A 12,460-nucleotide genomic window follows, 5' to 3' on the forward strand; every position below is an offset into this window, starting at 1 on the left:
TTGAGAATTGACAATTAGACTAATTTTCTGCGTTTAATGAAATCGCTTTAAGCAGGCAATTAACAATAAAAATGTTGTTATCTCAAAGTTATGCTGATATTGGAAGGAAACTAAAATAGAAAACAAACCAATTATACAATTTCCTCTCAGTGCGATGGCTTGGCACTGTTCGAGGCACTCATTAGTGCAATAATAGTCTTTTGTTGTGAGTGTGTTATAGAGGTCTACTGGTCTGACAGTATAAATGCCATCTTCACTGCAATGGGGCCCATATAATTACTCTGCTCTCCTGTCTCGGCCTCTGTTGGACCACAGGCTTCATGGTGGAGCTCTGCCACATCCCCTGCCCACTGGACTGTAAGCTGAGCGACTGGTCTGGATGGTCAGCCTGCAGCGCCTCCTGTGGCAGCGGACTGAAAATACGCTCTAAATGGCTCAGAGAGAAGGCTTTCAATGGAGGTCGACCATGCCCCAAACTGGATCTAAAGAACCAGGTAAGGAATGCACCAGGAGATAGAAGGTTAATAGATACATCATTGTCCTCTATGTAGTAACAGCAAATCATTAATTCTTCTGTTTTTCCAGCTGGTATTTTGAGTAGTTTTAGACAATTCACATAAAACATAAAACATTATAGTATAGAACATATCTCATAAATTGTCATAGTCCTAAATAGCAAAAGAAAAAAAAAACAATTCTGTCTACTGAACAAAAGTTTTAGAGTGAAGACATTTTCCTACTCATCCAAGTGGCCTCTTCAGTTCTGATTGGTTTGCTGGTGGAACAGGAAGGGGGGGCTGTAGACATCATTTATCTCCTGTCTACAACTCCATTCTCAGACCTAAATCGAAACAAGGAAAACAACAGTGATAGCCAGTATGCTAATACGTGTGAAAGCACCCATTAGGGGCCTGAACGATTATCCAAAAACGACTCAGCCACAGTTCACACTTCAGTTCAATAGACCAAGCTACCAAACAGAAACTGTATACAAAATAGTGTGTTAGTTTCACTGTGGTTAGCTCTCCCTTCAGATATATAGCAGTGTCCACCAGCAATCTGACCAGAACTGAAATAAAAAGGATGAGTGGCAAAACGTCTTCACTCTAAAACTTTTATCCAGTTGACAGAATAGAATTATTCTTTTGCTATGGATCATACCTGGACAACTGAGGGATTACGCAGATGTAGGCCTAAATGGAAAAGCTCTTAACCCTTTATGGAAGAGTAAAGTTACTTTAAGCTCCTGTAGAATATAAAACTTATACAATGATATCTTCCTGATAAAAAAATAAAATAAAATAAAATAAAATAAAAATAAAAAATGAACTACAGGTTATGGCAGTCTATGTCAAGTAAATATAAAATGCATTCAGCCCACCTTCTCCCGATCGCTTATATTCTGTTCATTTATTTTTCATGCCTTGCTGCAATTTTGTCTCATCCTCACTGGCAGCTTACAGACCATGGGGTTATAGCTTTCACTTCATATATAGAAACACCATAAATATAAATTTGACCTCATAATCCATGTTCATTCTCACTGCGACTTCCCGCTACATCACTTTATATCTATGGGAAATTGTCATTCCTGCGCTGAATGCAGAAAATGGTTTCATTAATTGGATCTCAAGTTTTGTTTATCCACACAATGTTCCCATAGTAGGAGTGCTTGTTACCTCACTTTCATAGGCAACGAGAAGAATCCGCGATATGCGCGAATGTCTAACTATCACCATGGGGAATACTATTTATTTTATTATTAATATATTTCAATCAGTAATATACGCATGGCAAAATAGGGCAAAATGGGGGTGTAACAGCAGTTAAACGTGGAATGAATCTAGACACAAACAGACAGATACTAAGAAAACCAGATTTAAGGGCTAAACCAGGACTAAAGAAGGTCTGTTCCAGGACTAAAACACAAAAGTAACTGAGCAAGACCTAAGCAAGGATATAGCCAACTTACCCTAGCACTGAAAAATAAGTCTGAGCAAGTAAACACATTTCATGATTAAAATTATTGCTCCAATTAGCTATAAAAAATAAATAAAATAAATATATATTAATGAAAAATAATAAAATAAAAATAATCTTTCAGCAATTCTGTTCTGAATTAAATGGGCACACATTCTGCCTTCAAAACCTGGAGTAAAGTTTAGCCTACATGCTTTCAGTGCTTACAGTGCTTTCAAAAGAAGAATTGCAAAACATAACTTCTAAATTGTAATAAGTCAATTCTTCTTCTACAACGCAACAGTCCATATGGAATTTTAGGCCCCAAATAATTATAAATAAGACCTTTTTTCATATAATTCAGCAGTTCTTGTACCACCAGCAGCACCTACACCACCCTTTGACAACCACTGACTTAACATATGTAACATTTCAATGAAATATCACATTACGCATCAACCACTGCAGGACTTCTGACCTGTTTATCCCCCTCTTTTAGCAGGTAAAATTATCGGACATGCCGTGCTCCTTGGCATGGAAACATAAGCTACAAAGACTTGCTTGTCCAGTGTTAGATGTGGACAGATGGGCTGGTTTTGATATTCCATACTGGAGCTTTATTCTGTGACAGCACTTCTCCCATAGGGTCTAGTTTTGAAGAGGCGAATTGTTTTATGAAGGCCGCTTGTACGCTTGAATGGCCCGGAAAGGACACTTGGGTTTGTAGAGGTCAGTATGCAAATGTGTGTGGAAATCTCCTCTGTGTATGGTGTGGAGGCTTGTGTACAGATGGTTAAGTGCCTGCTAACAAGCCCTATATGCCCCCCCGTTGTACTGCCTCGTCATAACACAGGCATTTTATAATAGCTGCTTCTACAGACACTCTCGGCCCTCACGGTTTTGAATTTTAGTGAAGAGGAGAATTTAATTTTGTAATAAGAAGTAAAGGTTAGAACATTTTGCTGCATTTATTAAGGTTAAGTAGACTTCATGGTTCCTCTTGTGATAATTGTTCTATGCATTTGACCCATCAATGCCACAAGGGCAGTCTGTGAGGAGCACTAAATCTCTCTAGATCCTTCTATGAGAAAAGCATCATCAACAGCATCGAGTCATTTATAGTTGCCTTGCAAGTCTAGAATGATGTCTGTCTGTAATTTTAATACAGAGGGATATCAGTCTGTTCTCGACTCACTCCGTTTGCCTTGATGCAGGCCCAAAGACAAGATTTTTTTAGTGACGCATGTGAAATGAAGGAGGTCACCTATCTGCAGAAATCTGGGGTTTTTCTTTTTTTTTTTTTTTTTTTTTTCTCTTGTAAGTAGGCATCTTTTTGATACCTGTCAATCATTCCCGTGTGAATTCGGGGAGGTTCGTGATATATTGTGTATATTCTTGGTCCCAGGCTTTTAAAAATGAATTAATGTATTATTATTATTATTATTATTGACAAACCAAGGCATATTAATTGTTCACAAATCCCAGGCACTTTTTTTCAGAAGTGCCCATAAGGTTTAGGAATTAAATCTAAATCTTGCTGTGTCACTGGAAGGCCCTCTAATACATAAATTATTACCCCCTGTGGGATTATCTGTGCATTGCATTTATCTGATTGTATACATCAGTTTTTTCACACACACAAAACAAAATCACACTGCTAAAGTAGAGGGCTGAAAAACTCATGTATCAAATATGATACGTTTGGCGTTATAGGGTTTTAAGATCGAGTTACACTATGTTGTCCCCATAGAGGAACATCCTCTGCATTTGACCAGTCCTTCAATGATACTGGGGCCCCTTGTGCAGAGCAGTCATGGACCCTTTTCCAAATCCTAAGCTAGTGTTAGTCAGGTGCTGCATGTTTTTAGTTTATTTTGTCCCCTAAAGTGCCTTCTTGTTTGCCTATGTTGATATGTTGGAATTTCATCCCAGATGCCTCGAACTCATTCTCCTATTCCTTATTCAAGCATGCATTTAGTTACACACTGCATCTACAGTATTGCATAGAATGTTTGGCAAATTAAGCAGATGTGGAAGTAAGTTAATTGCAGTCAGGCTAATTAAAGCTATCATCGTTACAGCTAAACAGCCATCTTTTCTGAATGTGCTGCCCCAGTTGTGTAGTTTGGAGCTCTTTCTAACCAAACAGTCAAATCATTAAGCAACCCTAGGTAATTGTCTTCTTTGCTTCTGCCAAACACTGTATTATGAATTGTATTTCATTACGTGGACTGCTATCTTGCAGTATTTGACATAGTTTAAAGGACTCATATTAAGCTATTTTCTGATTTATGTTATAAGTAAGTACTGCTCCAAGTTGTTTAATCTGCTTATGCCATGGTCCCACCAACTGAAAATAGTTCACTTTTAAATCTGACAACCTTTTGGCTGTCTGTGGATGTTCAGAGCATGAGTTATTTCTGTTTTTAGTTGAAGCTAGTCCCTCCTAACAGTAGTTCATTTGTTTACCCATTGCTATTGTGATGCTCACAGCGTAGTGATATAGAACAGTGAGTAACTGTTGCTGGACTATCTGTGCAGTTATATAAAATAATGCATAGCAGTTAGCCTTAGAATTCTCACTGTCCATGGTATAAGGTTGTTTCTTCATTAAAAACATACATGGAGTTCTGTTTTGTTCCGTTCACACAAGTTTAACACGCAAACGCTGCATATTTAGGCTGGTCTTCTCTTAAACAGAAAATGCTCCTTTCTACCTTATGATGTCGTAGTAATACAGGAAGTGCTCCACTGTGTTTTTAAACTCTATACACCTACACTAGAATTAGTTAGATAATTTCAGACCTTGAATTTCCATTCTCTACTAAACAAATGGTAAAAAGTAACTGCATGACATCACAAGGTGGAGCAGAGCATTTTGAGCTTTGGAGATATAGACTAATAAAAGGCAAGGTAAGTTTATTTGTATAGCACAACTCGTACACAAGATAATTCAAAGTGCTCTACAGAATAAGAAAGACATTGAAATCACACAAATCAAAACATAAATAATCACAAATAATCATCATATAATTAACATTAAAACAGAAGAGAACAGAATAAAAACCTTTCAGTCATAATAAAGGTGTGAATGAAACTAAACACAATTCCAGGTATGTTTTTGATGAAGTAACATAATATGGCTTAAAGCTCATAGGAGTCTATTTTGGGGACCTTTAATATGGGACCTTTAAAATTGAAAGTATCTTTGCTTAGAAAGATTGAGTATTTTATGTATGCTGGTAAGGCTTTAGCAAGCTTGATGTTGCAGATGTTCAGCTGCTCAGGAGTACTTTGGCACATATAATATTTTCTTGGTAGATTATTTGCAGATTTATTATGTAGATTAGTATACAAAATACAAACCCAGACCATATGTTTATGTCTCATACTCGTAATTTAAATTTCATACATGCAAATTATCCTTATTACAATGCAAGTAGCAATGAAATGGAAATGTATTTCTCCCAAATGCTTTAAGTATGTAAACACTAAATTCATAGAATACACAAAAACCTTAACATAATTTGAAAGCAGCTTGTCAAAACAGCTATAATATATGGTAGTAACTGTGTCCATACGGTTGTGAGTAGTAGTAGGGCCATGAGTAGTTGGTAGTGTGTTTGTCCACCGATCCCAAGGTTGGTGGTTTGAATCTTGTAGCTGTGAGCTGTCAGATCCACTGACTCTGGTGTATGAATGTGTGTGTGTAATGTAAAGCACTTTGAGTGAGCTGAAGGTGGAAATGTGACTATTTACCATTTAGCCTGTTCAAAACCCATCTTAGCTCATATTGTGTGGCTAATTGAGAAAAAAAAGTCAAATCACTCATTACAGACAAACTGACCGTAGCAAGCATGACTAAAGAAAATACAGGCAGCGTGAGATTAAACATATGTATAGTGTTATATATTTGTTGTAAATGAAACATCTTGTTATTTTAACTCTATTGGCTGAAATAAACAAAGCAACTTATAGACTCATAATCATAAGCTCCACACCAGTGACTTATGGACAGAAAGCTAAAATAAACTCCCAACCCCGTAATGGTCATCATCTCCTACGGTGGCACTCGTTGTCCCCGCTGCGCCTCCAGCCAGGCTCCCTTGAGTGGAAATGACACACATGCAGTTTACAGTGGATCACTACTCCTCCAGTTGTCCCGGGGTTCCATGTGCTAGGAAGATGGAGAGAGATAGACAGAGTGAGGAGACGGGAGAGCCTGAGTGTCAGTGTTGAAAATAACAAGCAAAAATGACCACTATGTCAACTGGAGCGTGTAGGAGTTGTAAAGTAAACTGGGAAGTCTTAATGAGCAAGTCTATGCAAGTCCCTGTGTTCTGCAAAAACTGATCAAGGGCCAGTGTAATGTGATGAATAATGCATGCTCCAAAGTGTCTGTCTTTCACTGTTAACGAAATGTGTTTGGGACAGATTTGACACTACAGTAAGTACAACAAAGAGGATCTGAAGTCTGTAGTCTGCTAAGTTGCTTCTTAATGAACATGCTGTAGAATATACCGTTTTGATTTGACTTTTAAATGGCAGATGTCAGCGCAATTAAAGTAGTCTTTTGAAATTATTTCTGTTGTGATGGTTATGACTGACAGTGTTTATTGAACTCCGACAGAATGCATTTCAAAAATGTTCTGGATAATTTCTGACTCAAGGAATGTATTATTGAACAGCATAGCTAAATGCTTGAAATGTGAAAGGGGAAGAGAGAGGGTAGAAACATGAAGCTTGATATATTGCTACAGAGAAATACTGCGATAATACTGAAACCACAAGTAAGATATAATGAATGCAGGATAATCCCAGTAAACCATTTTAAATACAATACATTTCGGACTATAAGCCACTACTTTTTTCCCACACTTTGAATTCTGTGGCCTATACAATGGTGCAGCTAATTTACAGATTTTTACTGGCTAATGGCCACCGGGGGGCACTCTCTAGCAGTAAACACTAGTGATTATGCGCTGAAGAATACACTAGTTTTGATTTTTCATCATGCACACATCCTCATCATGGAAAACACACAAAGAAATGCATATAATGCAGCTTTTTAGTTTTTAGTAATGGATCTGGTCATTAAAGAAGGAAATAGAGCCACTGCATGTTAGCTTAGCATTAAGGAATCAATGGTGCGATGTTGGAGACGGCACAGAACATAGTCAATGTAAAAAGATGACAAAATCCTTCAGAGGAAATAAAAGCAGATGGCCCGTGTTGGTGCTGTTTTATTTTCTAAACATGCGCATATGTTCATCCCATGTTGATGACGTGGCGTGCCGTACTGCTGATTTTGAAAAACAGCACGTCTAAAATTACAACAAAAAAATACCTCTGCATACCGTCTTTCTGTGTACATATCTCATGTTACAAAATGAAAACCTGCAGCTTATATTTAAGTGCGACCTGTATGTGTCCAAAATGTATTCTTTTTTTAAAATTTTGCTGGTGTGGCCTATATTCAGGTACGCTCAATAGTCCGAAATTTACAGTAGACTGTTTCATTAAAAGACATGAGCTGCAGCAAATAAATGGCAGAGTGTACCAATAATTAGCCATACAAAGGACAAATTCACCCCTCTACAGTTCAAATCATTTTGTACTACAACAAAAACACACCAAATCTCCCCATTTTTGCAAAGAAAAAGTACACATGATAAATACTGAGGCCCAAAACATATTGTTCCAGCTTTCATATATTTAACAATAAGTCAGTATAGTATTTCACAGGGCTATTGCTAACCAGTGGTGATCAGAAGGCAAACTTACAATGGCAAGGTAAAACTGGGTTTGGGTAATTTACAAAAGTACACCAAAAGTCTAATCTGATATACACAGTCTGTTCTCCGAGGTTTCAATATGGCTGTTTGTTATCAGCCACTGTTTACAGCCATTATAAGTGCGTGGTAAGGCATGGTTACTTATTTTCTATAGGGCCCATGTTAGGAGAGTGCATTTCCAGAGACTGCTTTAAACTCAGCCTCCAGATGTCAACGCAGCGCTCCCAGAGAAACACACAAATTGGACGTATAATTGTAGGAGACATTTGAATTTCATCATGCCTTCTGCAACTTTTGTGCCACCAAATGCAGGAATATCAAGTGTGCTTTCCCTGTGTAATGCAATCGCGGTCTGATATTGACTAGCTCCTAGCCACAGTGCCACCAGATACAGTAGATATGTATTTTTTAATGGTAATGTCCGGGGCCTTGCATTGCTCATTCCTGTCTGTTCTGTAGACATTGTTTTCCCCATCCACCAGCAAACCATTTCTACCTATAGCTTGTGCACTTGTCCCGCTGCAGGTATGTTGCTTTAGAAGACTATACACACTAACATGAATATATTTATTTATGTGGTCATGGAACAAGTTCTCAATACCATTGGGTACTTTTTAGTTAAAGCAAGTGTATGTTTCTGTTGACAGCACTATAGATATCTACTATTACTGTAGTATTTTTTCCTTTTGGGGTTTATTGGACAATACAGATACAAATGTGAAATAAGGTTGAAGAGTTAGTCGAAACATTCATTAAATCTTGTATCTTGAGCTTGAAATCCCTGCAGATTTGTAAGCAAAGCACTACTACAGTATTTCTACTACTACCACTACCTCTGCCTCTCTAGCCAATACTAATGTTATTACCGATAGTTCCAAGGCACCCTAACTGCTTTACAATGGACTCTATTATTCATTTATTCTCAGCCTTCGAGCAAACTGCAAAAGGTTCTCTGCCTTCACCAAGCACACACTTGCACATTCACAGAGACAAGGAGGAAGATGTGTCTTGCTCAATGGCACATCTGCAATTCATGTACAGCTCATTGTATGTTATGAGTCTATCTACTGTGATCACTGACAGCACTGCTAGCACATGTCTGCATATACTTCACATCTTCATAGTCATATACTTTGGTAGAGAGCCTTTGTACATTTTTTTTTTATATCTGTTTTTATTGTTTTAATTTTTTGCTTATTTGTTGTTTTGTACAGTATCCTTGACTCAAATTAAATAAAATGTGTTATTATTACTATTTATATTATTAAAAGTTCAATTCTTCTGTGCATAGTTGCATCACTCCACTGTACAGCATGTCTAATGGTTGTATTGACAGGTCAGTCATACAAAACAGCCTGCCTCTATTGCCTCTGTAACACAGTTGTCATATTTGTTCACTTTATAGCTCAGCAGCTACTGTAGCTAATAGGAGTCTGTGGTTAAGTTCAATAGAAACACAAGCTCCTCTTTATAGAATACAGGAAATCAATATGTTTTTGTTTTGTTTTTTTCCAGCAGTGTTTTTTTTTTTTTTTTTTTTGTGTGTGTATCTGCACAAGTCAGAGGAACAGGGAAAAGACTCTGCAATCAGATTCTTTTGCTTAGTGTGTTTTAAAATGTGTATATAGAGTTAAAAACAATACAACGTGACTGGACTATAAAGATTTGATTTATTAACACTTTGGGTATTAGGTATGTAATCAGTCTAGTTTCTTAAAGGTGTACTATGGAACTTTTCTGGTCGAGAGATGGCCCCTTACTTGATACTATGGACTTTCCTAGAATGTTTCACATAATTCGCATTGAATGTATGTATCTTACTTTTTAAATTTATTTATTTATCTTTATTTATCCACGGAGAGCCCAATTAGAGCACTTAGACTCTCTTTTTCATTTGCACCCTGTCCAAATACAGAAAATATAGAACTAAAAACAAAACAATAAGTGTCAATAAGTCAATTTAAAACATAAAAACTGACTGGTGCAGGTGTGAGTTTAAATGTTTATCACTAGATTATGGCACCAAAGTATCCAGTTTTGCTTGTCCTCGAAATATATTCCATATTTAGTAAGCAAAACAGCCAAAAGCCCCCTTTCCCATCTAAGTTCTAGTGAGTTCCTTAGACTGACAATTACGTGATCTTGTATTAAATGGTCCTGTATCAATGATTAATGAGCAAATGAGATATTCCAGCAGAGTACAGTGATGGGTTTTAAATTCATCACCTCCTATGAAATGAAGGGCTGAGTGAAAGAGTGTATCTACAGGTTTCAAAGTAGAGGCTCACGTCTGCATGTATATTATATCTCCATAATCCAGTACAGAAATTAAACAATAACAATATAATAATTAAACAATTTATTTTCTGTAGTTTAGGCATTATTTATGTTATGAATTCTCGATGTGATGAGTAAATTAGTTTTTGGGTTCACCTGCTCATCTCAGTGGAGACATTAACTGTTTACGATAAATGCCACACAACATTCTAGGCAGCACAACAACATCTCCTGGTGGATCTGTCACCAAAAAAGTTGTATAGTGCATCTTTGCGCTTTAGCTAATTAGGCTAGGTTTTGAATCACCTAGCGATAAATGTGATTGCTTTATAATTATGATATTTTAAATAAAACATGCTGTAGGAAGTATCTGAGGGAAGTCTGGAAGTCCCTGCTTAGACTGCTGGCCCTGGATAAGTGGGAAAAAATGGATGGATAAATAGAACTATCATCTATAATTCAGTTAGTTTCATTGTAGACATTTAGAAATCCTACTAATTTTCAACAACTTTACCTTATTTACATTGCAGCTTATTGTCAAATTGGCTCTCCCTCATTCACTTACATGTATTCCGTTTGGTTGTGGCTAACCATTTTACTCGTATATTTCACAGTTTACCTCTTGGGGCTATTGGAAAACAACAAGCTGTTTTTGGTCCACATTTGTGAATATGTTGAGCTCGTATATGAACTGTGTGTGTCCTCGTGATGATGGCTTTAATCCGCTGCTTGACTCGACCAAGTGAAACATTTGGTACTGCCTACTGCTGCCAAGTACTTGTCTTGGTCTGGCTGCGGTGGATGTTTGTGCATTTGGCAGACTGAATTAAGCCACAGGGCGAGTGGTGCTGGCAGCTTTGTGATAATCTGCTCTCCTCTGGGGTTTTCTATGCTCCTTGTAAATACACCGCTGTTTAAACAATGATTAGTCGGTGAAGCTGTTTTGTTTCTTTTTACAGATGTGCTATAACGGGCCCTTGTTGAACGATCCAGGATAGCAAAACAGGTGGCAGAGCGGTTAGCATGTCTTACTTGTGGCAAAAAGACTTTGTTTCATTAATTTGAGCAGTTAGGGCTGTGCACATTTTAATTGTATTTTTCTAATGTGCAATGGTTGGGTCTTTTGGGTCTCTGTCAGTAAAATGTGGCTTGTGCAGAGTTCAGACTTATGGGAAATACATTTGACTAATTCTGTCTTGTTTGGGGCAAGAGTGGCTCAGTTTGTAGAGCATTTATCCACTGATCCGAAAGTTGGCGGTTCATATCCTGCTCTTGACATAAACATCATTGGTAGAGTGGTCAGACCCACAAAACCACAGGTTAGAGGTGCAATTCCAACATCCCATAGATGAATGCTGTTGTTGTGTCCTTCAGCAAGAGACTTAACCCACCTCACCCCCAGTGTTTGCATCCACTGGTGTTTGAATGTGTGTGTGAATAGGTGAGTGGTTCGATGATGTAAAGTGCTTTGAGTGTCTTGAAGGTGGAAAGCGCTATATAAAACCATTCACTATTGTTTATTTTCTCATTCATTTTGAATAACGCAAAATCAAATTTTATCAAAAATTGCAATTGATCAATATGAGGAAAAAATATGTTTACATCACCCAACCCTACTCCCGCTTAAAATTCTCAATAGGTGTTTTGAACTGTAATAACCTCATGCAGTTTCTGACTTTTTCTCCTCTAGGGCAAGTACCAAAATAACATCCCAAAAACAACAGTACGTTTGTAAGAAGGCTCATAGCTGGCAGTGTCTGTCCATGAATGAAACAAGCCATTGTCTAGGGTTTGCCTATGGCCTACAGTAAATAACAGGCTTCCTCAATGTCTCAAAAAACTTTAAAAACAAATTTGTGTATGTGCAGAATAGGCCTGTCACAATGCATACTTAGTGTTCAATACATGAAAGATGGAAGAATTCTTTTTGGTTATTTATCACAAGTACCTTTTCTTTGTAGTGGTGTTTTGTAATTTTTCTGTACTATGATTAGATTTGAACTGTAGAAGGTTGAATAAATAACCTCTGCGACTCATTAAGTGTTTCGTTTAGTTATTGCATCCCCTGTTAGAAGTTACCTCGCTCATGGTCTGCTTTAATTTGAATTCAACCTGTGAAGGTTAGAACACAGAGTTCAAAGTTTATGCAATACTTTGCATTGTGCTTGCTTTATTGTTGCTAAGGTTTTTACATTTTTGTATGGGCTGGTTTGAAGCCATTTGGTTGGTTTCAGGAGCTGCAGTAGCTGCTACAGAGTACTTTAAACAGCATGATCTTGCCTTAATTGCCTTTGAAGTGTGGCCCTGTGTCTGTTCACATCCTGACCATCTGGTGTGCATGGGAACAGTTTCCATAGAACAGTCACCTGCACTATTATGAGGATGCTTAGTATAAATATATAGGAAGGCTTAATGAAGTGTCACTAAAC

General features: G+C 37.4%; 1 protein-coding gene across 1 annotated transcript in view; it reads left to right on the forward strand.

Moving 5' to 3' along the window:
* The window catches only part of thsd7ba (thrombospondin, type I, domain containing 7Ba), a 273,568-nt gene that overhangs the window by 209,649 nt on the left and 51,459 nt on the right, over positions 1–12,460 (forward strand). The window contains exon 16 of the mRNA XM_055230668.1: positions 316–494. Coding sequence (XP_055086643.1) covers positions 316–494 — 179 coding nt within the window. The remainder of the gene's footprint in view (positions 1–315; positions 495–12,460) is intronic.

The sequence above is a fragment of the Periophthalmus magnuspinnatus genome, chromosome 21 (assembly GCF_009829125.3).
Source record: "Periophthalmus magnuspinnatus isolate fPerMag1 chromosome 21, fPerMag1.2.pri, whole genome shotgun sequence".
Taxonomy (NCBI): Eukaryota; Metazoa; Chordata; class Actinopteri; order Gobiiformes; family Gobiidae; genus Periophthalmus; species Periophthalmus magnuspinnatus.